Genomic DNA, 26040 nt, shown 5'->3' with positions numbered 1-26040 from the left:
TTAATGCAGTGTTATTCTTAATTTTCTAGAAATAATATTGCCCCAGTTTTGTTATTAACAGGAAGCGCCGTAGACAAGGGCCAGGAAGACATCTACTTAACTTAACCTATAATCGTTTTTTCATCTTGGGTGAGTTGAGAGACTCACACTTACAGGCCAGCCACCTCTACGTACGCATTTCCATTTGATCTGATTCTACTCTATACTCGATTAATGCACAGCTTTCGCGAGCAATCGTTCGGATCATGCTTATCAATACAATATACCTGCCAAGAGCTACTTGCAACTTAAAACTTAATAATATTCGGATTACATGTTCATTTGTAGATAGTTACTTAATTCCATGTCTGATTCTCCTGTCGAACACCATGAGATAAGCAAAGCGGTCTTATTTTTCATGTCACGATAGTTTGATGCCGGCTAGCTGAGTTCAATATTGTAGGTAATTATGTAATGGACATGAAAGATCTATCATAGTGCCATCCACATATTTAATTACGTTATGGTCGCAGATTATAGGAGTAATAAAAATAAAGAATAAGATTTGAAAAAAAAAAGCTGGTCAAGGGGGCATCGGTAAAATAAAGGAGAATTAATCGATTGCTCGGAAACTATTTCTTCAATAGTTCATTTCTGCTATTGATTGCCTGTGGTACTGAACGTCAATAGGCAGCGGCATAAACATTCTCAACCCACTAACAGGGCATACAGCCGAACAAAGCTGGGCCTAAACATGAGACCAGTAGGACAAATCCACCGCTCTTCCGTCTCGTGGGTTCCCGTAGCTTTTGTCTGCTCAGTGCTAGAATACACAAATCTTGATGCAGCTCACATTTTTCGGGCGTATCAACACTGGCTCGATCTAATTGGACCAATGTTAAACTGTGAAGGTTTTCCTAACAACGGCCTTTACTAACTTCAATACCTTTAAACGAATATTAATGGTCCTAACCAGAACAGCATTGATTTGTGTAGGTGGTCACTTTCTAAATATGGCTGACGTATCACATTTTGCGCATTTCAATTCATCGACCGCCTACCTCAAGATTTCTGATGTCGGTAACGACGCGCTCAAACTACCTGTCAAACGTCCTGACTGGGCGGTTTAAGAACATGCCTGATATGACATTAAATGGAGTTGAAACGCACTGCGTACCTAAATATCATAATTAACTGAAAAGGCCCATAGGACTACGTGCCCTAACGGGCGCCGGCTAGCGAAGCAAGCTATGCCTTGCGCTACCTAAGTTACTGTCGACATTAAGTACGACAAAAGAACATACAACAACCTAACGGTAGGACTCAGTACATGTTGGCTGTATGTCCATCATTCTCACAATAGGTGTTCTTTAGATACACGGTCATAATCCACGTCGTCAGTCATGTCGGCATTACTATATGAACTTAAAAATTCATACATTATAGGACACATTCAAAGTTATCTCTTCTCCACCGGAAACAAAGGATATATCATCGTAAATGGCTGTCCTAATTACCTTACAAGTTACTTCAGCAGACTCTGCGCCATGTGTCAAACGGCTTGTTTCTCGGCTGCCCTGGGCCGGCCAGTGCACATATTGCCGCATCAAAGTGCTCTGTTGGTTTTTTTTGCTTCCCTGGACCGGTCCAAGGCCTTGGGAAGCGTCTATGCTGCACTGCGATTATGGGTTTTGACAGCAGATTACCCCATAGCAACATAATCAGCGGAATTAATTTTTTTCAACTTCACTTCGAACAAGTTTATACCAGATGCTATATGTTTTGCTTTCGAGGGCCGTTCAAGCTTGGTATCTGTTCGCCTATCCTTTTTTGTCTGTCAGCGATAAAAAAAAAAAATAAAAAAAAAGCCATATTCACTCGGCTTCCCATAACAACTACATCTTTTTATCCAGCCGCTTTCTTGGTTCGCTACCGTTGCCCACCGACAAGATCGAAGACAGACCAACGAAATGCGATAGGAATCTTCTAGTTTTCATCATTTCGAGCGTTACGTACTTCATACAGTTGTTCTTGATCAACCATGTTTAGTTCACTGTTGTCAGGTGGTTCGCGTGTCCCGGCGATGGGGCAGCGGGTAGTATGTGTACGTGCTAAATTTGAAGGACACGTAGTGGTCGGCGCTCGATTTCACACGTGGGCACACTGTGTTTTATGGTCGAAGTCAGCTGTCTGACGGAGCGCCTAACAACGGTGCCGGCCGAAACATTTTATCCTTATTACTATTTTAAACAGTCTATCGTACGCTTCCCTATTTGTATTCATGTGTTGAAGCTATTTATTGAGAGAATCAGAATTTGCAGGTTCATTCATCTGCGATTGCATTCTTAGCGGGCTAACAGATTTCAATTCATCGGCTTTGACTGCATCGGCCGCATTGAGCTTTGATAAATCTCGTTCTAAAGTCGTTGATCCCCAACTGTGACCTGCTCGAAATCGGCCAGTTTTAGGTATCCTGCAGTCCTACTGTGCTAATCCGGCGGCAGAACACCACAGTCATTCATATCGTACAATATCTTGCATGCGCCTTTGCCTAACTGTTGCCTGGGGCGCATTTATAGAACAACCCTATTGGAACCCAACGGTAGAGATGAGTAGTGCTACCACTGAATGACTTCTCGTGGGATGGCTAGTACCAAAACATGTCAGTATGTGGCTGCGCTCTAGCTCAACACCAGCTTCTTGTTTTTTTTTTTTTTTTTTTTTTATTCACACGCGATATTTGCTTTACTATGTCTCCTAGTTTGTCTAGAAAAGCTAGTGCTCAAAAATTGCGGTTTGGCCTGTCTTCCGAGAACGAACCGTGACGCACTGTCAATATAGATCGTATGTATACCTAAAAATGCCACTTGTTTTGGGCGTGTTGGCTGTAGTACGAATTTAGAAGGCTGCCATTTCGCCAGCCGTTGAGCAACTTCTATTGGCAGTGGCAGCAGTGACAGCTTATTCAACTGGAAGCCTATATAACAGCACTATTTATTCTTAATTCGTTCGTCATACGCGGGACGTTTCTCTATGTTTTTGCCGTCTTTAATCGGTCTTGACAATACAGAACATTCTAATCCTACTACGGTAGCTTGTACTGTCACACGGAACCGTACGCCAGCTTTAATTGTATTTTTATATAAGCGCATCGCTATGCTACATTACGGCTGGACGGAGCAGACAGTGATGTTCATATCTTCTTTAAGGGAAAACGATTGGTCACCCCTGCTCGCTTCGTCGCGTTCATTTAATGGACTATATGTGTTATGAAATCATTGACTTGGTTCTACATCAACTTCTTTCATTAACTTCTCTATGCGTTCATTATCCCGGTTTCAACTAGCTCGATCAAGTTCACCATCAAGATGTATTTGGATGAAGTGCATCTAAAAGTTTGCTGGGGACATTCGAAACATTTTAGAAAATACGAAAGAGACCTCGACTAGACCCAAATACGTGTCCATATATAGGAAGAGATGGTTGCCTGTTAGCTTGCATTGAACCTTAACCTTATTATGCAATACATGAGATATGTTTTCTAACACAACCTTATTAATCAATAAGGTAAAGCAACCATCTATTGTTATGGCGAAACAAGTTTGACTGTAGCCTTCGTGATCATTTGCTCCATTTTTCATATTCATCAGTACCGTTGTCCTGCCTCGTGATGACAGCTCCTATGGCCGCCCCAGTCACTCGTGCCTGGCCGACTCCCATCACCTAGATTGAAAATCATGTGCGGATTCGAAGCATACATCTACAAACAAGGCCATCATCATATATTACAACAGCCATCATTGGACCTTGTTGTTATCGATGATGAAGTGTGTTTAGAAATTACTTTTTCAGGAGGGGTGACCTACGGCCGTAGGCACTCGTATTCGATTCATGTGCTCCTGTTGGATCCTTTTCAGAGAGCCATAAAGGCCTAAGAGGGAAATATATTCCAAACCTATGCAAATGATAACTGTAAACTTATCTTGGAAATAGGACAACTTTCAGCTTCGAGTTTCGTTCGCGTCAAAGCTGTAAGCGTCAACAAGGCATACTCGGTAAATTGACGCATAACACTGATTAGTAATAACATCTATGAAGAGGTATGTTGAACTTTTTTAACAGTAAATTATTTTTTGTTGTTGTATAGTGAAGTAAACAGTAGAGCGCTGTCGACTCGACTAGAAGCTCGCGCAATCGCCTTTGCATCAATCGCAGAATCTGCCCTTTCATTCTATTTCATACAATTCCCAGATGACGACCGCAATCCTTTCGTTCTATGGATCACTTAATCTTCCTCGAAGTAAATATATGTGAGTTCGCATCGTCTGGCTCATCAATTAGAGACAACTGTATTCTCAAATTTTGATTTCAAGACTGTTAGGATCCGGGGTGTTAGATCAAGTGTTTTTCTTTCTTTTTTTTTTTTTTTTTTTTTTTTTTTTTTTGTTTTTTTCTATAAAGCTTTCCAGCATAGGTCGACCAACTCATCCACGGAAGAGATCCATAAATTAGTTAATCACATTTTGACCTTATGAGACTCTGAGAATTATTATATGATGACTCATCAAAGCATCGTCGCCTTGATCACTCACGTATCGCTTCTACATATTCGGCATAATTTTACTCGTCGCTTCTTGAAGATACACTGATTAGTATCTTGACGCTGCTCTATATCTTTGCCGGGTAAAGGTTCAAAGCAAACGAGAATATCATAGAGGATGACGAGGAGCTACTGCAGAATGCCAGCATGCCCTGACGATGTACTAGGCCCGTTTATACAGTAGTTATATTAGTGCGTATTACCGTAACGATGTGCCTTTTTACGTGCCTGTTTTATATTCGATGGCGAATGCCTCTGCTGTTTAGACTCAAGATATATATATATATATATATAGTATTTTCAACGAAATTCGAGTTTAAATGCTCAACGCAGCCTTCTTAACATCTAATAGCGTTACATCACTTAGGTTTAACATGGCAAAAATCCCATGATCCTAGATATTGTGGTTAAAATACGTGTTGGCTACATATTTTTGTCTAATATGTAAGTAAAGGGAAGTCTCTCTTCGAATAACTCAAGTCAAAAAAGTCGTTATGGGTAAAGGTGGCGCAATTGTGCCACATGTTTTGCAGGCACATCTATCAGAGGTGGTAATTTTACATGGGGAACTCTGCGAGCTGCTCTGAATGATATCACAATTACATAGATCGCCTTGCATAGTGAACGCTACGTGTCAGATATTATTTAATCATCGTTGTGGATGGGAAATAGATAGCTTGTAAATATGCATACATGTTAAATTTCTATACATCAAGCCGAATCGTTAAAATAACAAACACAAAAAAATCATAGAATAGAAAATTAATGTCTATCGGCTTGATAGTCAAGTTCCATTTTGATGAGCCTAGCTTTTTCAAAGAGGGATTTAACTAGACCGTTTTTTAGTTTAGGAAAGGTGTAAGCTCCTATAGTGGTTGGATCTCCTGATAAAATGTATTCATTTTCATGTCACATTAAATATTTTGGCTTCCCTAGGTGACAAAGACAATCGCCTATACACACACGACACGGAAAGCCATCCTATTATTGTCGAATCAATGAGCAGAAACAAGTTGAAAGGATCACTGATTGAACATTGTTCGCATGTGGCACTGCTGCTGTGGATTCATCTACGACAGAGTAGACCGTTGAAAAGTCGTGCGCGACACGTTGCCTAACTGCGAAAGATAAAGAGCGGCAAACCGGGGGAAAGAGGAGCCGCACGGATGTGTCTGTACGGTACGGGAACGGGTAAGGAAGGACTGCATTCTCTAGTGCTGCGGCCGATCGGTCGGCAACCTGTGATAGTAATGATAACTGAAGAACTCTTGGCCCTTTCCTAAATTGCCTCTTGACCCGAGAGGCTGCAGTTTGGGACTAAGGGAGCTCACGCAGCTTTTCGAAGACTGTCGCGTCTGAATACAGCCTACACAGAATTTGGCCCGCCTGTACCTGTTATTCGGGCTCCCCTAAGGGCGCTAGGGCAACTCGAAGAAGGTCTTCCATTAGATGCGAAGAAGACTTCCGGCTGCAATTAATATAATTACCAAAATTACGGTGAGGCCATGCGCTACGTTAATCGGTGCCACTTCTGTAATAGCACCTAATCACCCGGGGCAATTAATGAGTGAACGAATGCAGTTGGCCGATTAACGATGGGCACAATACGCGGCTGAGTATACCGTAGAACAGCAAAAGCTGTAATAAATAATCGTTTTCATGGGGCTTCGTCTTAGTTTTATCTATTGGAATAAGCCATACAGCCAACCGGACAGTGGGTATGCTAGTTTCAAATCGCTCGTATATGCGCACTGAATAACAGTGAAGTATTATAGGTCCAGAGCGAACCACTGGAAGATATGTTAGGGTCGGTCATCCGTTGCTCTTCTCTCTAGCTAATCTCCGTGTCGCTTTGTAGCGCAGGCAGGTCTCGTCACACTCTGCGCTTGTGCGTTCTACGATGGCTTCCCTCGCCCTCAGCCAACAAGAAACAATCGATTTCTCGCATCCTCTAGCTATCAGCACATGTCAAGTAATCTCCGACTGTCCAATCGGGAAACCACCATTGAAAAGTTCAAGTGTGTGGGGCTCAATCTGTACACCCGGATATCTAGTGGCGTTTATGGAATAGAAGACGAAAAGAAAACAACTAAATTTCGGCTGGTGATGTGAAAACAGTGCGATAGAGGTGGTTAAATAGGCCATGTATTCGAGCGCCGAGCGAGCACATCTGCTTAAGGTAGGAATGATTGTCGTGTAGAAAACTGTAGATAACTTCGTGAGTGGCTAAATATGCTTACATACGAAGCTACTCGTGCCAAAAGTCTGCGATATGAAGCGAGACGATGTTAGACTCTCACTGCTGCTACTACAACTCGCTACTGAGATCTAAAACCTTTAAACGGACTAACTCATTTAGATTTGCAGGCGTCATCTTTTAAACCTGCCTAAAGTAGAAGAGGTAATACCTTCAATCGATGCTAGAAACATGAGTGGTAAAATCGCACGTTTGCAAGGTAATAAATGCATACTTTTTTTAATCTGACACGTAAACTAGACGTTTTATCACTCGAGCTAATCGAAGCTAGTGTCAACACAGTTTGGTACTGCATAGGACAAATTCAAGTTGAAGCGGGTCGCATAGTTGGCCTAATATATTAGCCACAATTCTAGGCCAACTCCATAGCTCATAATTGCTGAGCAAGGAGGTAATGAATTTAAATTGAGGCAAGAGCGATAATACATTTTAGGCGAGAATAATCATTCAATTCATCGATCAATCCTCCGTCCTAGTTCTTCTGTCTAACGTTCTAAGTAGTAACGTTCCTACATCAAAATCCGAGCACAAATAGTGATCATATTGTATTTCGTTGAACTAACACCAGTGTTATCATAATTTTTTACACTTATAGTAATATATTTTACGTTGTTTAATCGGAATCGGCTGGACAACGAAGAGTCATCGTGAAAACGTGGAAAATCAAGTTTCTTTGTTTTTTTTTTTTTTTTTTTTCATATGTATACTGTTTTCTTGCAGAAACTAGTGGTGAGTAGCATCTGGGGTGAACGGCCATATATGCCCGGTTACTTTGAGTTTCGACATTTGACAATTGAGATGTTCGAGAAAAGCGGAGCACGTCTATTGAATGTTGTCTTTCCATCTCATCTATTTGAGAACAATACGAACATCAGCCTCAGGGGAAACTGACCTCACAGAGAAGAAGCATTGGTTAGCCTTGACTGCGTCAACCTTATCCCAATTTTTTTTTCTCCTCCACTCTCGTCCGCTAGCTCGGCCCGCCTGCTGCGACTACAATGGCCCCTTTGCTTGGTCCTTCGCGTATTCCAGTAGGCGATAGATACGGACCCAACTACCGCCCGACCCTCCGACCGAACCCTAGCGACCCATTCTCTATGTTTTATGCAATCGCGGCTGTACGTAGCGGTAGAAGCGGAAGGTGGTCTTCGTTCCTTCGCTGTGTCGCTATCATATTCGACCGGGGACAGTTTAGATGTTTTGGCAAAATAAACATTCTCTACTACTATCGTTGGAGACTACGAACAAAACTGTAGGGGAATTCTCCTGGTGTATTCCCACTTTCATGACGAAGCTCGATCGTGGCTACCCTGCTGTAAAGGGCTATCTTGTGATCGGTGCGAGTGAAGAACGACGCAGCCGTATACGCCGCTGGCACCATCCTTTACCAAAGGGATCGGACTATTGGCTGCTGCCATCACTGGCGGAGACGAGTTTGCCTTGGACAGTTCGTCTGCATAAAAGAGCCAGTGATGATGATGATGACGATGACGATGCTGATGACAGATAGACAAACGAATAAAAAAGCCGAATGAATACGATAGTATAAGATAGTGAACCAAGCGATAGGCGAATGGACCTAGGCTGTAAATGGACCTAATAGGGAGTCAGGACAAAATGGCAACAACATGTTCGCTCGCAATGCGAATCTTTACATTGTGTAGGGATAAAATAGTCCTAATTTGGATCCTTACGGATACCCCTAACGGTGATGGATTCCTGTCTTACTTAAGCAATCTAACCCGTGACTCTCATCTTGCTCATGTGAATATAATCTTTCTGCTTATTTGGCCGGCTATAAATATTGCAATTTGTTTATCACGGTTCTATTTTGGTATAGCAAATTGAATCTTAAGAACAAGCTTTACTTTTTTAAAAATCAACCATCCAATAAATCCTCTATAGGAACTTGTTGCTAATGTCGTACGCATGATAGTAACATAATTTTATGACGACATGTGATCAAAGAGTCGACAAGTATCGCTGTACAAGAGCGACCCCAGGAGAGAAAAGCAAACATTAATATTCCATTTTTTAGATTTCTATCATGGAGAGCTGCATCCCTACGATTTTGTGTTGATGAATATCTTTCAGAAAGATCTCAAGCAGAGTAGTACTTTACGCGTGCTGCTACTTTGCCTCGGCCTAATCGTTGTTACGATGGGTTCTGTTACGTTATCTATGGGAGCGATGCTCGGGCCTCCGCTACTCGTTGGACCTGGGCTCTGCCTTACGCTGGGGGGGATGCTGTGTCTCGGGACGAGCATTTACTTTGGATTAAAACAGCACCATATCAATAAACAGGAAAAGTCAGCTTCATCCGCTCAATCTGTTTCATCGCGAAAGGTATATATGTCCATACACGCATAGGTATTCCCCATATGTTTCTCTCTCTCTTACGCTTTGTATATCTTCTCAGATTTTGACTCTCTCACTCACTCGAAGTTGCGAGCGTTCGAAATATCCGACAACGGTTTCGAATCGCCACACTGTGCAGTCGCACTAAAGGTACTGAACACCCGATCGAGGGACATTTGCAGATCCGTTAGTAGAAAACGAAAAAAAAGAAAAACTTTATACACGTCTGTTTAAAAAATAAAAGTGCATTTTTCACTATGAATGCTTAAAACATATTTGTATTGAAATACCTATCGACATCTCAGCAGGTCAACTTGGTTAGCTTGTATGATTATCTAGCAATAATAATCGGTAGATAGATAAGAAAAAATAGATAAAGTAGGATTTGAATCCAATACCCCTAAAATAATATCATATTTTTCAATATCTAAAAAAATTAGGTGAGTGTAGTAATCCGGCCGAGTCTACCAAGCGTCGTAGAACTTTCAGATGAGAGTTTCGGGTCGACAGTCTCTATCAGCGAGAACAGCTGTGACGATGATAGCGCATTTGTGGCAAGAAATGAACGTCCGCCGAAATGACTGAACCAAATGATTGGGTGAGCCGGTTTGGCCTTTGCATATTAGAAACACGTTATATAATAATACTGGTTGTTGTACTAATCATCATTACAGTCATCAGAAAAAAAAAGATGATGAATTGTACATACAATAATAAAATTTATAAGTCTATACAGTATAAAGACGACACGAGCTCCCCAATGTAATCTTGAGTTGGAGATACATGTATCCAGTAATAAAGCGTGTAACGGTCCCTCACACACACACACACACACACACACATATATATATATATATATATATGTATATATATATATATATGTGTATATATAGCAACTTTTATTTTTCTTCTTATGAGGTTCGTATGTGAGCTAGTATGCCCATGAACGAATAGATATCGCGCGCTTTACCAATGGGAGCGCAAGATAGCCAAGCAGATGCGTTCTTTCTTTTTTCGTCCAAAAAAACAGCGCTATATCTATTGTTTGGCTGTAGCAAACCGAAGTGGCTGTCGAGAACGTTTTCGGGTCATTCAAAAAGTTACCCTTAAATTCGGCCCCAAGTGACGTTTGTTTTTTTAGCTGGTACCGCTGCTAGCATTCGTGCGAATACCTCGTGTCCTACTGCAGTATATAGAGTGTGTCTTGAGCCTTTTTGTGGTGGTTAATGCCATCAGCAGCAAAAAAGAATGCGTTAGCTGTTAAGCGCTGTTCCCAGTGCGCTCATAAAGCCAGCTTTGTTTCTTCGTCTAAACGAGCGATGGCCTTTTTGAAAGCCGAACACCCTCGTCGGGATGGCCGTGACGTTGGCCCTTACCAGCACCTTTTTTCTCCTCATAGGCTGATTCAGCCTGGGCAAATAAAAAAATGCACTTGCTGAACTCTTTAGTCGCCTTTCTTGGCTCCTAAGAGACCCATTTATATTCTCGAAGGATTTTAACTATTATAAGACTTACCACTGTAAAATGAGTTAATCTCCCGTTGAATGTTTACAGATATGGATACGTCCCATGTAGTGCAAGGTCTAGGTGTACATGCATGAAACAGATCCGCTACGATGTACAATACAGTATACCACCACAGATTCTACAAAAGAACAACTAATTAGACGAATGTTTTAGAAAGTCATAGATTCAAAACCGAAAGTCGTACTAACTTTTTGTAACACGTTGACATGTACGCATGCACAGCGTGCAGATGTACGATAGACCCATTTTAGTAAAATTAATCGCGTTGGTGCTTCCGCGATGGCAATTGGTAATAGTAGATATGAGTCGTGTTGTTGTTGTTTATGCTACCAACAGCAACCTTGGTAGATATTTGATTTTTATAAAGTTCGATTATCTTGCTCAAAGTAAGTTGACCTCAGTTTGTAGCAGAGAGAGGGGGGAGGGGAGAGAGAGAGAGAGAGAGAGAGAGAGAGAGAGAGAGGAGACTGTACTTGCAAGTCGTACAATGTTCAGCTGCTTCTTTTAAACTCTGTACTTAGGGGGTCGAACGCTATCGGTCAGAGACTATAAACAGGCTTTTATTGCTACTTTAGTCAGATATTTATTTGTCTACCAGTTTGTTATATGATCTACTTATTTAGCTACTGGCATTACCAAGATATTCAATTTTGTTTAGACTTGAAGCTACTCTTGGAGTTAATACGAATGTATGTACGCAAAATTAGTAGATCAAGTGCGGCGCTCTCTTATTATGGATACTTCCGTAAACTTTGAAACACCTAAAACTAGTATTTCCAATACGTTGTCGAAAATATCTCAGTTGCCCTATCTAACTTGAAAGTTTAGTTATCAAACCCAGCTGCTCTCAAGGTGTGTGTGTTTCCGAAATTCACTAGTGTCCTTTAATAACTGTACGATTTGATGCTCTTCAATTATGTTTCATAACCGGATCTATTTTCCATGATTTTTATGTTATTAGCTTGTTTACTTACTATGGTATAGCTGCTGCACGAGAAAACATCGATATCGTTCGCTAGACATCTCTACAGTTAACAAAGTAAGTTTTCTAGGTATTTAGATAAGACTTTATTGGAAATTTTTTATCACCTGAAAGGTGAATAAAAGCAGGCAGAATATCGAATCATTTTCTTATCTCTAGAACGTATGCATGAACTTCAAGCGATTTGCAAGTCAGATCCAGACCATCATTAAAAGATATGTAACTATTCCTTGTTCTGCAAATGCGTATAGGACTTAAGTCGAGTCAACCAATAGTAGATATGATTCCTCTTAATCTTCTAACAGCTATAATTTCGTGTTTCATTTGTAGACAAGAAGTAGCAACCCCAAGACGATTTTGGGGCATTGTCCACTCTGATAGAGATATCACTCTCGAGCTAGTCGTTATTTGGTCTCCTATATGTGTTACCTGCACATATGTTCGCAATGAAATAGCACCGACGTTCATAGGTCAGGCCGTTGACTTTGACCAAAACGAATTTTGCCAAATACTGCAGCTATGTATGGTGCCCATACGAGGACAATTGAGCCGGCCACCGTGTTCAACTGATTGTTCGCAGCATATAGCGTAGCTGTCCAGTGCAGTGCAGTGCAGAAGCAGAAAGTGACAATAACGGGCCAATAGATGGTGGCGCCCAAAGTCTGCTTTCGCCGAGTGGCCGATCAACCTGCCAGCGATGGTACACGACGACGGGTTTTTTTTTTCCTATGGGAACCCTTTCGCTTTTTCGTCAGCTAGCTGGCAAGTCTTATGCTAGTACCGAGGCTATCAGGGTGTGTCAGGATGGCTATAGGGAATACGGGAACTTGCTAGACTCGCATGCGCCAAATAATCGAGACGTGAGCGCACGTCGTGAATTTTACGGGCCGAGGGGTTTCGTGCTGACGGGATCAAGGTGGAGTCGGTCACCGGTTCCTCGGCGTGTATAGCTAACCTTAACGAACAAACCTCAACGACAACGACGACGTCAGTCGAAGTTGCCGCTTACAGACTTCAAAACCTTCGACTGCTAGGTAGGTTGAACGCCAGGGGAAATCATTTAGCATTGGCGCACGGCAGGGTGCCATTATCCTACCTTAGCACGAGTACAACGTCTTCTTTCTTTTGCAGCTTGCCTAGTTTATTCGCGGAGATCTTTATCAAACGTCCTGAAAATCATCACCTGTGTTACACATGGATTTAATGTATTATACCTCACTAAGAGGCCACTTGGTACTACTAAATATAATTATAAATGAATAAACATAATGCGTTACGCTGTGGAGTTATGTGCTGCTCAATGTTGCGGAAAAATCCTTTTATCAGTCACGCGTTCTTTTTCTCTCTCTCTCTCTCTCTCTCTCTCTCTCTCTTTATATCTCTCGTTGTGCGCCTATTTCAGCTCCTGCTGGTGCGTAGGACATTCATCGTTCCTATTAGCGCTTAACGGCTCGCCTGCAGGATAGCAGTAGATAATCATAAGTGAGATGTTGTCGGGATACAGTTTGGCAACGGGTACGCGATGCGAAAGGAAATGCGGACCGGAATGAATAGTTATTAGGGAAGCACTGGAAAGGCGCGGGAAGTCATTTGAGAATGGCTGACATGGGTGAAGACAGAGGAAGGCAGCAAAGCGAGGGCATAATACTTCCCGCTGATAAACGCAGGCACATGCATACTAGAAGACTACATTCTAACGGCGACAATGACGATGACAAGGATGCAGCCGTATCAACGACGGTGGCGGCAACAGTTGCAGGAACACTAAGGTCTTTCGATGATAGTCTCGAAATGAGAATGGAGTTCTAAGCGGGGGGTCAGAGAAACTAGTGAAAGCATGGGGCGACGACCTAAATAGTTGAAATAGGCAGATTTTCCTGATAAGCAAGGCTCGGTTCGACTACTTCATAAGCCCGCAAGGCCATGCTAAAGACAGAACTGCGCTGAAAAGATGAGGGCTCAGGAAATATACAAAAGGATGCTGTGTTAGGCCGAGAAAAGGATTTGCTTGTGATCTGTCAGATATTTAGTTGCTTAGCTGAGTGGCCCGGCTCTGCTCTGTCTTCTCTGCAGCACAGTAGTTTACCTGGCTGAGTGACATGGAGCAGCAATGTAAGCGATCGGCAGCGAGGCACCATGTTGAGCGGAAGCTGCCTACTAAACCTCCGGGTCTCGGACTTCGCTATCGCACGGCTGTACCAGGTGTGGCTTGGTGACGCAGCGTTTTCCTGCAGTCGACAGTTTTGGGAGTTCGCTAATCATCCCAAAGCATAATTTTTGTGCAATGGAAACTGTTATTAACCGTAAACACATTTTGGAAAGTAAACATTATAGGTAAAGGCCATTTATATAAAAGGAACAAGTTCTCCGTAAGTAACAGCATGTATTGAAGAGGTTCAGATTTGACTCAAACGCATCCAAGCACTGGTAGTGGCATGGGGTTGTGCACAATTATCTCTCTTCATAGGTCATAAAAACGGTTGGGGTTAACAACCACTGACAACCAGCGTGCACGAACTCTTGTTCACAGTATTTTTCAGTTCCGTTCATACTATTTACCAATCATTCTCATTCATTCAACTTCATCCGTGAAACCTCACTCTTGCTCTCAGCGTTGCGCGTTCGATACGCAATTCCGACGTCGTGAATCGTTCCAATAGCATCACTGAGGCCTGGGACGAATTCAGAGGAATTCCTAAGTGTTAAAGAACATGAAAATTTGAAATGTTGGCTGCTCCTCGTGCTAGCGTGTGTTGACATCGTGAATTTCATTTTCTATGCCCCTTCTTTCATTACGCACTAACACAGTCTTTTTTTCGGTCTCAAAAGAGCTATCTAAGTTACGAGTTAACATACGTTCAAATACCTGCAGTTTAATATTCTTATTTATTAGAGATGTTCTAATCATCAGATATTTGTCTTAAATGTAGATCATAGAAAATCTTTTTGCTATTGACTTCGATATCGACATCTACTGCGAACTAGAATACATCACTACATCAAAATATATAAGAGTATCTTAAATCACCGCACTCTAATCTATATAATGAACACATTTAACTTGTTGAAAATTGTGCGGTAATAGGTAAAGTAGTTTGGAGTTAAGATATAGGCTGCCGTTTATGAGACTTGAAGAAGATTCAGTAACTTGACAGGATTTCAGTTACCACTTGAACTTTTTATGTCAGATAGCACCGACAGCGCTACTCTATTACTGACTGCGGTTTTTCTATTTTATACCACCTACCGCTAAGCGGAAGGTAATAATATTCTTTTGAACAATGGCGACGACATATTCTTACTACCAGAGAAATATCGTAAGCAATCTTGGCCACAACTTTCCCATGTGCTATTCAAGCGTTGGTTAAAAAGCCCTGAAGAAAAATCAAGGTACTAGGTGTTTTTAGAAAGCGGAACATATTTAGCATTTCCAAGTCAATCTTGGGAAAAAGCATCCTCAAGAAGGCGCGAATTGAGTGTTTCCCGATTCGTGTTGGGAAAAAATGGACGTATCTCATGGGAACGCTTTACAACAATCTCACCTACGCCAACAACTTCAGCCGCTTTCAGGGAAATAGGCCTATCAGGCCTCTATGTTTCGAGTTTTACGTCCGGTATCGTCGTTAAAGACTCCATCAGACACTTAGTTTCCCGCATTAAACGAGGTCAGCCTGTCGATGCCCAGCTTTGAACCAAGACCACAACGTGTCCTTAAGATTAGTAGGCAAATACGTTACCCACTAAGCTATCACGGGGATCTGTCAAGTCTGGTACCCTTGAATTCACTGTGAATTTATCGTTTAATTTATTGTTATCATTCAAATGTGGCTTGATGCTTTTCTCTTTAAAATTGTAAAGGATATGCCAGGCCGCAATTGCGAAGGGATTTGGAGTGTGAGATAGGCGAGGACAAAATTATAAATTAAAATTTCTCAGGAGCAACGGCCAAACGTAGAAAACCATATTTGAAGTATGGATAACACCGCGAACCTCTAAAATTGATACCACAATCGAATTAACGTGTCGTTGCAATGGACGAATGAAGAGCAAATCCAGAAGCCAATACACATGGTTCATCTATATATGCACACGCTTTTATACCTGAAGTAAGTGAATTTCAAGGGCATACTGGATTGTTGGGTAAGATAGCATATGTAACTTGGTGGCATATATATCTGGATGTATTTATAAATTTCACGCCCGACTATAACAAAAACACATATGTTTATTAAATAATTTACCTGTCTCTTTGCGTGCATATATATCCAGAAATTAGAAATATATTTTATGGGAGTCTTCAGTGGTAAGTCTATTCCAGTCTTTTCGGCCCAATATAAGACGATTTGACAATAATCTTCTCATAGAAAATATTTGATACGACTCGAGTGATGTTGCGGTCAAAAGGTAGCGATTGCTTCCATTAAATTTGAAAGCTGCGTCATAATCATGAAAGCGCACTGTCTTGTTATGTTTATTATTTATATATTATTATTATTATTATTATTATAGCTAACACTGCGTTTGATGCTACTCCTTGCTGTCGTCTTAGAACGGTTTGATTTCTTGCTGGACGCTATTCAAGGATCTAAGTTTTCAAACTCGGTCATCTTGGCACGGTTGACGCAGAGGATAAATGCTTGCGTAGGAAAATTGGGTGTTTGGAAAAGGGTGCAGACCACGGAATATTTCGGAGACCAACAAAGTGTTCTGCATAGCGGTGGATATATTAAAATCGCGTCATAGGGAGGAAGCAAAGGCAAAAGAACGCGAGAAAATAAGCAGAGGGGAGTTGAGAAAAAAAACGAATCCGATTATTGAGCTTCTGCTATAGCTTCTGCTTGTGCGGCGGCCTGTGCTGATGCCGGTGGTGACGATGGTAGATTTTCTGTTGAATTTCTGCTATTCTCCCACTATTATCCTTCTATTCCTTCTGAACGGCGCCGTCGTTTGCCGCCGTTGTTGCTGCTGCGTCTGGTTCCCTTCAGGCACTTCTGGTCACGCCTTTCTTTTCGGTTCTCCTCACCGACCGAGGATATAAACTTGGCCTGCCTTGTTCCTAGATGAATGGCCAACTAAAGGAGATTTCCGAGCGGGATTGCGCTCTGAAAAACGCAAAGTCATGTGACGTAAACCGGTAGACGCGGGCGTCGAGCAGCAGGAGGGGACTTCTGTGTCCTCCTTTTTTTTGCCCTCGGTTTTTCTCGTGCAAACCGCCGCCTTCCACGGATTCTGGTAAGACCTCAATGGTAACAGAAGCTCGCAAAGAAAAAGGCACCATGAGAAGTCAGCAAAATCCGAACCCCGATCATCGCTTTTGGCTTTCAGAAAGGGCCAGTCACATAAGCATACGCACAAAGATACCGATGGACACCTTTCATAGTGGAACATGTAGAAGATAAGGTGAAACCAGCCATAACAGAAAAAACAACACGACAGAATGAAACGCAAATAAACAATTTTCGATAATAATAATAATGTAAAAGCAGATCCTTTATCTATATATGATTTATCAATGTATATAGAAAACTGATTACCTTCCACCATCAATATAGAAGAATACCACCATCAAATCTCAAGGTAATTCTAAGTAATAGTTACTTTGTAAATTATCCTGTCGCTCGATCAACAAGAGATGCATAAGAGCATCGATTTTCGAGACATAATGGACGTAGATAGAAGTAACATCACCAAATAATAAGAGGTAAGATAATGTGAGCAAGTGTTTCGACAACCATTTGTTACTCTAGAATTGGGTATAATTCTGGGTCGATCGGTAGTAGCATGCTCTAGTGATGTCCATTTCACTTTGACTGTTAATTAAGCATATCTACATAAACGCATATGCGAAGTCTGATGTTCTGCCTTTAGTGAACTCTGTCTTCATAAACTGTCTGTTTAATGAAAAAAAAAAAACTGGTAGACGTCGTGTCGGTAGGTGGGTCGTGTTTCAACAAGTTACCATGCATCCCTACATGTACTATACTTAATCGTTTGGTAACCTTTAAGTGTATTGTACAGCTGTTCTATACCTACTGATGAGATAGCAGCTTGAAGTCAGTAGATTAGCAGTAATAGCAATGGCAGGCTGTTCTATATCCTGCCAAATTACCTTGCAAAGGGCCACTTGTACGTTGTCCGCGGTCAGCTCGATATCCGGTCGTTCAGCCCGCGGAGAATACTTTGGTAACCGTCAAAGTTTTATGCTCCTCAGTTTATGTTTGTTTCGATATGTGTGTTGTGTATCATGCCAAGACGCTATTCCCTGATCGTGCGATATGATATATATATACAGATACTGCACATACAACAAAATATAATGGAGATCAGTATTGATAGATTAAGCCATTTTGAGGCATTTATTCTAGCAGACATCTTCTCATTGCGGTGCCAGTATCTAGCCAACTTCGCTAGCTAAAGGGCCCTTGCATACGATCGACGGCCTATATACGATTATTCAGTAAGCTGGAAAATGCAGTTTTATGACGTCAAGCGCTAGCACTTGATCTTCAGTTACACCTTTGAACCTAAAACACCCGATCTTCTTTTACTTGAAATTGTTTCGTAGCGAATGCGAGCAATCTATTTAAGCTTTTATTAATTGGGCGTATCTAAAAGCTTGGACAGTCCTGTGAACCTAAAATTAAATTACTACATATTTAAATATAGCTGTTTTCTTTCGGTGATGTTATTTTTAATGTCGTCCTTAGTTATTGTAAGACTATAAAATTCTGTTTTTGTGTTGTTACATGTTGACCTCCACCTGCGGAGTCGTATCAGTTGCTGTTACTAAAAAGGTTTCTACCACCGCTGTTGTTGTTATCCTATTTTATCGCTGCGCTTTGTTGCGCGCCACATGACATTTAAATGAGCCGTGCACAATAATCCGCAACTAGAGAAATAACCATGGCAACTTTAAGCTTGTTACCAAAAAGCTTATCTACTGCGCATTCTGAACAGACCACGAGTCGAGTCACACAGCTTACTAGGAAATGAAAAACCTCAACTTGAGCATTTACGAGCTCACGATAAGAAGACTATCTAATGTCCTTTATGCCAGGGGGGTGTGGAATACGGGGGGAAACTTGTAGTTGTTTTAGCTCCACCTGTGTTTCTCGGCCCAAGCTGCCAGGTCGCATAATAGGTACAGACCCTTAGCATTACTTGTGTTAGCAGATACGACGGAAGGACAAAGAACGTGGTAGCTCCGTGCGTGCCCAGTTACTTGAAAAGGTCGCAATGAAACCACTCTACTAGCCGCTCGCTCTTTGGGTCATGTCTGTCCGTGCGTCAGCCTATCCACCGTTTGTACGCCCGATTTGATGCCCGTCTGTCTTGCCCTGTTACAGTTTCTGCTTCAAATGATTTTTCGTCTTCGATGTTCGAGTCAGTCGCGATCTACTCACTCGATGGCGAAGCTTAACCGCGCAGCTTAGCTCAGTCCAGAAGAGTCGTCCATAGAAGGCAGCCCCGCCAGCCAGCCTGCCTGCTTGCCCGCCCGCCGTTTCAGATGATTCACTGCATTTTTTGTGTTGTGGTTTCGACCCCCTTTCGTACTTCTTTTCCTCCCAATCTCCCACAACCCCACACTCTCCATCGGAATGTCTCTTCAATCAACTATTCCCTAGACAGGAGCACGTTTGGACACGGACGAAATCTATTCTTCCTTTCCTCTTTCTTTCCGTTTTTATTTCTGATCCGAAACCAGGAAAGTGCACGCCCATCGCGCCGCCGTCACTGACGTCGCCGCCATCGTCAAGGACGACGAGGACTCCTACCAGACTTCATCGTTTTAGAAACAGAAATAATTTAAAGGATAATGGGAAGCGTGTCTCAAAACAATAAACAGTTCTTGCTGTATCTTACAGCGTTCTTGGTCCGAGAAAAAGTAATCCTTGATTCTATTCAGAGCTTTGTTTTACGATTCACATTATACACACTATATTCGATTACGACCGAAAGGTAAGTTCGTCAGATGATTTCTGACGTAGATAGACGCTTGCTTCACTAGTTTGGTAAACTGAACGACATTACGAGAGTTTAATGCTACATTAATATAAAAGCAACCATCGTACTATTGGTAAAAAATCGCTCGTGAGCCAGTTACACGAGTCTTACAGTATGGGAATTTACCATCTAGTACGTCCCAATAAAACATCAGATCTGTTCATTCGACTGTTCAGGAATTTTAATTTAATTTTGAACTATAGTAACTTGTTAATAGATCCGCCTTAACCATGCGCAAAACTAGAGACAAAAGTTAGGCACTTTCTGATGGAATTCAACTGTTCCTGATAGTAGAGAAGACGTCGTTTAACGCAATGGCATATAATTTATAAAAACGGTATTTTGAAGGAGCTTTCTTGAAAGCATCTACAGACACGATAACAGCAGGCTAACTGCAGGACAAAGAAGATATTCTAAAAGCGGCTTGCATGGGGTACGCCCAAAGCCTATTATATTGAGTATTCGTATGAAAAAGATAGCCTTGTTCCATCCCAATTTTTGTCATGATAACAAGGGAGTACCGATTATTGTTGTAATGTTCTAAGTAAAAAAGCAGTAGCCTTTACGTCCGCTCAACCAACGCATGTTAATAAAATATCTTCTGAAATGAGTGATATAAAGCAGATAAAGCTGTTACGAAGTATGATTGCTTAATGCAACTTCCTAAAAAATCAAAATTGATTTTCCTAGATCCGTCCGAGAGGTACGACACCCATAGGTTGAAAGCCTTGAGCCAACCTATTATATACGCGTAGCCGTTTTACAAACAAATTGAAAAAAGAAATCGTACATAAAAAGCAAAGTTAGAAATAACCTTTGACGGGCTGTTGATCGCAGCGGGAAATGCAAGACGAGACATTTTTTATATTCCAGAATTTCGGTTACTGATCCAAGAGGTTAATCTAAAGCTGGTCTATTGCTACACAGCACAGTATTCCTATAATGGGAGTGTACGTAATTGCGATAGCCCTCGTGGACTCCAATGAAAGTCGCGGTGAATTGTTTCTGACTCTTATAATGTTTGGGCAGGTCAAATGGTGAACTCTGCCTTAAATAGCTAGAATTTATCATACCCATCATACTCAAAGATCGCGGTTGCTCTGCTTTCGTGGCACAGGTTTTTCTGGACAGAGTATATCCAAAATTAATTTCTAAAATAAGACTTTCCGTCCTTGAAGAAAGAGATAGCCCACGTTCGCTATTTGCCATTGTGGCAAGTTAGTTCCTTTGACGAGCAAGCACGTCACATAATGGTACCTAATCTTTAGATTTTTTAGCCTGCATGAAGTTGCGGTGGGAAGCTTCATTCTATATTGTTAAGTTCAATATGTGGTATATCATATATACGGCATCGAAACTAAGAGATAGAATAGGTTGACCTATGGATAGGTTAAAGGAGAAAAGGAACGCTTCGATGGTGCTACGGGCTGTCGATTAAAAGGAGGCCACCGACGTAAAAGGGAACTGTATTGTTAAAAGACCACAAAAACGGCGTTTATTCGAAGGCCATAGTAGTACTCAGTCTAGCAGTAGAAGACGTAGTGATAATGGTGTCAAGGATTAGCATAGGTCTATCGGAAGGGAACAACAACACGCGGCTAAACGGGCATTTTAAGTACCGGGATCAGACTCGTTGGGCAATTAATTGCAACATAGCGAGAGAAGCCGTTATAGTTCTGACAGCCGACGCTTTGAACTCGCTGTACAAGTATTAAATACTTTGTCAAGGCCGGGGTGGAGCCAAAGGCACAGGCCACGTGGGTAAACCGCCAATTGACGCTCTCTACTGATTCGTCCTGCACGCTTGGTCCGATAGCAGTCTACAGATCGAAATGATGGTTGGGGTAGGCGTCTGTGCCTGTGTAAGTGTACATCTTTAACGTACATGTAGTTTAAGCTCTGTTTAACTATATCGCCATGTCTGTTTGTCTATGGTATAGTGTGTCCATGTGAGTACATATATCTCTGCCGGTCTGAGTTGCGTGAGTGCGCGAGAACAAGTTTGCATAGCAGCGCCATCTCATTGCCCCCTTCTTGGAATCCAGTAGCGGCGCTGGAACCGCACTCAGTTAAGTCAGATCATAAAATATTTACAACTTACCCGTCCTCCTAACCAGTCGTTTTCTATCTGCGAGAAGGCATACGCATACGAAAGCCACGCTTTCGCAGTGGCATAGTCAAGCGTCGGCCGTTTAAGAAAGGCGCTTTGCAATAACCGTGGAACGAACGGTCCAAATGAGATAGATATTTGCGGCAACAATAGAAACACACGTATAAAATACAAAGCAAAGCCAAAAAAATATGCGAATCATGTCTATCTAACCGGATCGAAGCTTGAGCGACGATGCAATCAGAGTCCATTGGATTACATAGTGGTCGAAACATTTTAGGTTTTCTCAGAAGCGAGGGCATAAAATGAATAAACCGCAGGCAAACCAGACGCGTTGGCAGGTGAGTCGCTAGCGGCAGTGATAGCGCTGTCATGGATCGTAGTGAGTGATAGTACAACGAATTGGACTTATTCCGGGTGATAGAGAACAGCTGGAAACCTATGAATGAAACGATCTAATGGCCTTTAGCTCTTCTAACCTTTACCTTCTACAAATTTCCCTTGTTGATTTCTTCCGGCCAGAGTCTGGTTTACTCGGAGGCGTCATTTTTGTTTGCGTCTTCTTTCCAAACAAGTTCAGCTATTGCTGTCGTGGCCACAGATTCTCTGCCGTCCAGTTAGCCCCGCTTCTTTCGCCTGCCGTCCTTCACGTTTGTCCTTATTCGAAACAAGATTAGAGTAACAGCAGCCACCGTACTAGTGGGCAACTAGTGTCTAACTCCTTTGTTCCAAGAGCCTGTTATCCGCAGTATTGCTTTGTCAACCATGGTGCTTCTGCTTGTTCTTCTAGTCAAAAGGTCAGTGTAAGAGCTCATTGTAAAGAGTAGGTCTCAGCATCCTGTGTCTATTGTGTGCAAGTTAAACGATAAAATGACGCCTAGTTTCTGGACTTCGTATCCCCTACGACGATTCAGTGAAGACATAATGTGAGCATTGTTCATCGTTTAGAAGTCTATGCTTTGATACCCGTATAGGTAGATAGCTGTTAATTGTATTAGTAATCGAATTTGATTAACTAGAAGCTGAATTTGAATGGGTTCCCAACATGAAGTTATCTGAAGCAACTGAAATGGCTTATGCGTTTCTAGTGAACTATTAGACAATCAATGTTTGGAGTTCTATGCGTGTGAAACATCGCTTCAGGAGAAGGGCTGACTAAGCCTTTTCAACGCTTTATTTTCCCTTATTGGACAAATAAAACATAAATCAGGACACGTATGTTGAATAAGGAAGTCACGGTAATTTGGTATGCAAATCTCTCTCATTCAAGTGAATGTTTTTCTTCATTTGGAATTAATAGCTTTTTTCGTGTCGCGACACAAATGACTCTACCATATACTAGAGTCGTGAGAACTGGCTACTGGGGGGTAAAAGACTGTTTTTGCCTCTAACTTTGAAGGTAAGATTTATGGTTTGTACGCAGAAAATTTTATTGGGCACTCTTGGGTGGCGTCTGGGCGGGAAACACAAAGTGAGTAAGACAATTAGTTTATTTACCTTCCGCTCATAGATTTTTAGTTGTATCAAATAAATCAGTACGCAGTCGCTTGCAGCATATGCTCCGTAGAAAACAAATAATAGAGCAATCCGGAACTGGAATCCCTTTATTATGTAAACCATATTGAGAGGAATATCTTCTTATTGGGTCTATATAACTCGAGCGCATTCGGCCGGAAGATTTGCTATACATTATGTTATTAGTGTGTGTATCTGTGCAAAAACATTCAGCGTCGTGCCACTGCAACGGAACACTGCATTTCCATATCTTCATCAAATGTTTTGTCCTGCCGCCTACATGTATGCGGATATGTATGGTCCTGTTTGTGTGCTTCGCGGGGGGAACTGTTTGCCCCCGAGAGAATTATTACTGTTGGTGGCTGTGGAAGTCGTAGATGTCACAGCCAGGATGATATGTGAAGCGTTCTCACATAGATGTTTAGTCGCAGCTGGTTGTTGTACAATGATCTATAAACAACGATAAAGAATTCTTCGTTGTTATCGTCATCGAGTCAGGTCTGCTTTCCATATTACCTGTAGCTTCCCCGCTTCTCGTTTTGTGATCCCCGCCTATACGATGCGACAACCAAATCGAAACCAATGGTCCCGTTGTCCAATCACCGTTTTCCTCTATGGTACAACAAAGAAAACAAGCCGTTGTCTGGCACGGATTAAGGGTCTGACGGCTTATTTTCGTCAATCAGATGATCACAGTTTCGATCAATAGAAAATACTGGTATTGACAGATTGTTAAAGTATAGAACCGCAACCACACTAAATGTAGGTTTCTACTATTATTACATTAAATGTATTATTGAAGATTGTTTGTATATCTGCCTTAGACGTAAGTTATTAGAAGTCGGCTGCTCCTTCTTGCATGTGAAGGCAAACATCTTCAGGAAGAAAGATAAGCAAATGGATGCTTTGAGAATAGGTAGGTCGTCAACAGTGCCGCTTACAGTCGCTGTGCTTGTAAACGTAGACTAACCTACTCTACTGAACAAACAACTCAAGTCTCACCAGGAGGTGCTAAGACCAGCGACGATGAAGCACTGCAAAGTAGAACGTGGCAAGGTAGGTGTATTGATGTAAAAATAGGATGTCAGCTATCTCAGCTCGCCGGCGATCCGTTGAGACGTCGCACTGGCACACAACGGTTCACTGCACGGTCTGCATTGACTTGCTTGTTTAGTTTCCTTTCGTGTCAGCATTTGATGACTTTGCTGACAGATATACCCTCGTTAAGAAGAAGTGTAGCCTGGGGCATTCTTTTTTCGAAAGGCATCTAACATAAAACACTTATAATGACACCAGCAGTTACCGTTTGCGTCTCATAGAAGTAGTGGAAATCGGCCATATTCAGCCTCGATCTATTCTCGTCTCTAGAGAGTTACAGGCAACGGATAGTGCAAATCAAAATTACCGCCATCTTCTGTTCCTTGCGAACCTTTTCCCTTATCACGCATGCACCACTGAAGCTGCTGGCCTGCCTGCGCCAAATAATCAGTACCTCTACCACAGACAGTCGTCTATGCCGCAGCCAATGTGGATCTCAGCGTCAAGTTGCTAAAGTAGCTCTTACTTTACCTTCCGTCGCCACGATCGCAGAAAACTGTCTACTAATACCACGGCTACTGCAGCGACCGCCACTACTTTTACGATGGCGGTACGGGCAGTATTATTATTATGGCATCCAACTATGGAAGCTAGCGTGCACACACACGTGTGTTAACTGGCCTCGGAGCCCAAATTCAGGGAAGCACGTCGCTTCGCTCTTTCCATTACGAACCTTTTGTTTCATCAGTAGTAACCCGCGTAACTCCAAGCGTCAAGGTTTAGGCTGATCAAAAAGCAACGCCCGACTTATTTCAAATGTTCTTTTCCCATTACCCTAACCATGAACTGTTCATTTCGAAATAAGTTTCCGCTGCGCTCTTACTACTAATCCATAAAATCCCACCAGAATTTCGCTCTGTGCTGAACAGAATTTTACCTAATGTTTGATTGTGTGTCATTGGGTTAAAGAAGATTTCTTTTGTTTGCCTTTTACCGAGGTCAGGAAGATACCAAAGCCACCTAGGACGTTCATGCCGTGGACAGCGGGTGCTTTGTAGCTAAGCGCATTACGCGAAGATGACTTGCGAGATTCAAAGATGGCATCCTGTACCCGTGCAAATCATGGCAAACAATCTATGACATGGCCGCCCTGTCGGGTTGCGAACATTTCACTGTCGTTGATTCTGTACTGGAAATTAAAAGCTTCGGTGCTTCATAAACTCTGTGAAGTACACACTCAAGCAGGACTTTACTTTACTTTTAAGCATATCCTTCCGCACTGAGCAACACGCAACCACAATCATAAACGTTTAAATAGAATAGGTGACCAAAGGTGTAGTTTATACGTCGATATGAAAAGTATATTCCGTTTATTGATGTCCTTATTGTGATAGGTGGCGCTGGAGGGAATGTGGAGCTTTGGGAGTTTGGGAAGCCAAACTTCCATCCGAGAAGTTTGACGGGATTCCAAAGGTCGTATACACTGCGACGAGCTTGATAGAAACAAGAGGGTAATCAATAGTTATATATGACTTAGTCCCGTGATATACGTAAGGGAACGTAACAGAAAAGACCTGATAGGACGAATAGAAGGCTTTCTGGCACCCGCTGTGTTCTTCCCACCTTGTGTAGATGGAATACTTTTTTGTCCTGTCACTATCAACCGAAAT

The 26040-nt window shown here is 42.0% G+C and overlaps 2 protein-coding genes across 12 annotated transcripts in view; one reads left to right on the top strand and one right to left on the bottom strand.

Moving 5' to 3' along the window:
* The window catches only part of cpx (synaptic transmission protein complexin), a 257489-nt gene that overhangs the window by 56917 nt on the left and 174532 nt on the right, over window positions 1–26040 (bottom strand). The window lies entirely within an intron of this gene.
* LOC111252009 (uncharacterized) lies at window positions 1471–19598 on the top strand. Of its 10 annotated transcripts, XR_015328423.1 has the most exons (8): window positions 1525–4289; window positions 5516–6758; window positions 6939–7035; window positions 8935–9182; window positions 9256–9344; window positions 9635–9792; window positions 11683–11760; window positions 12034–12988. XR_015328423.1 is itself a non-coding variant. In XM_086990208.1 (6 exons), the coding sequence occupies exons 2-6, from the start codon at window positions 6723–6725 to the stop codon at window positions 12079–12081; spliced, it is 507 nt and encodes a 168-aa protein (XP_086846334.1). In that variant the 5' UTR covers window positions 1471–4289; window positions 5516–6722; the 3' UTR covers window positions 12082–12988. The 10 variants fall into 10 exon arrangements, 6 of the variants coding, with proteins under 6 accessions (XP_086846334.1, XP_086846333.1, XP_086846332.1 ...); XR_015328422.1 differs by lacking the exons at window positions 1525–4289; window positions 9256–9344 and having other exon boundaries at window positions 6235–6758; window positions 12034–12737; window positions 12835–12988; XM_086990208.1 differs by lacking the exons at window positions 9256–9344; window positions 9635–9792 and having other exon boundaries at window positions 1471–4289.

This window comes from Varroa destructor, unplaced genomic scaffold (assembly GCF_002443255.2).
Source record: "Varroa destructor unplaced genomic scaffold, Vdes_3.0 BEIS01000005.1, whole genome shotgun sequence".
Lineage (NCBI taxonomy): Eukaryota > Metazoa > Arthropoda > Arachnida > Mesostigmata > Varroidae > Varroa > Varroa destructor.
Note: the sequence above shows the minus strand (reverse complement) of the source record. Positions and strands in the feature narration are given on the sequence as shown.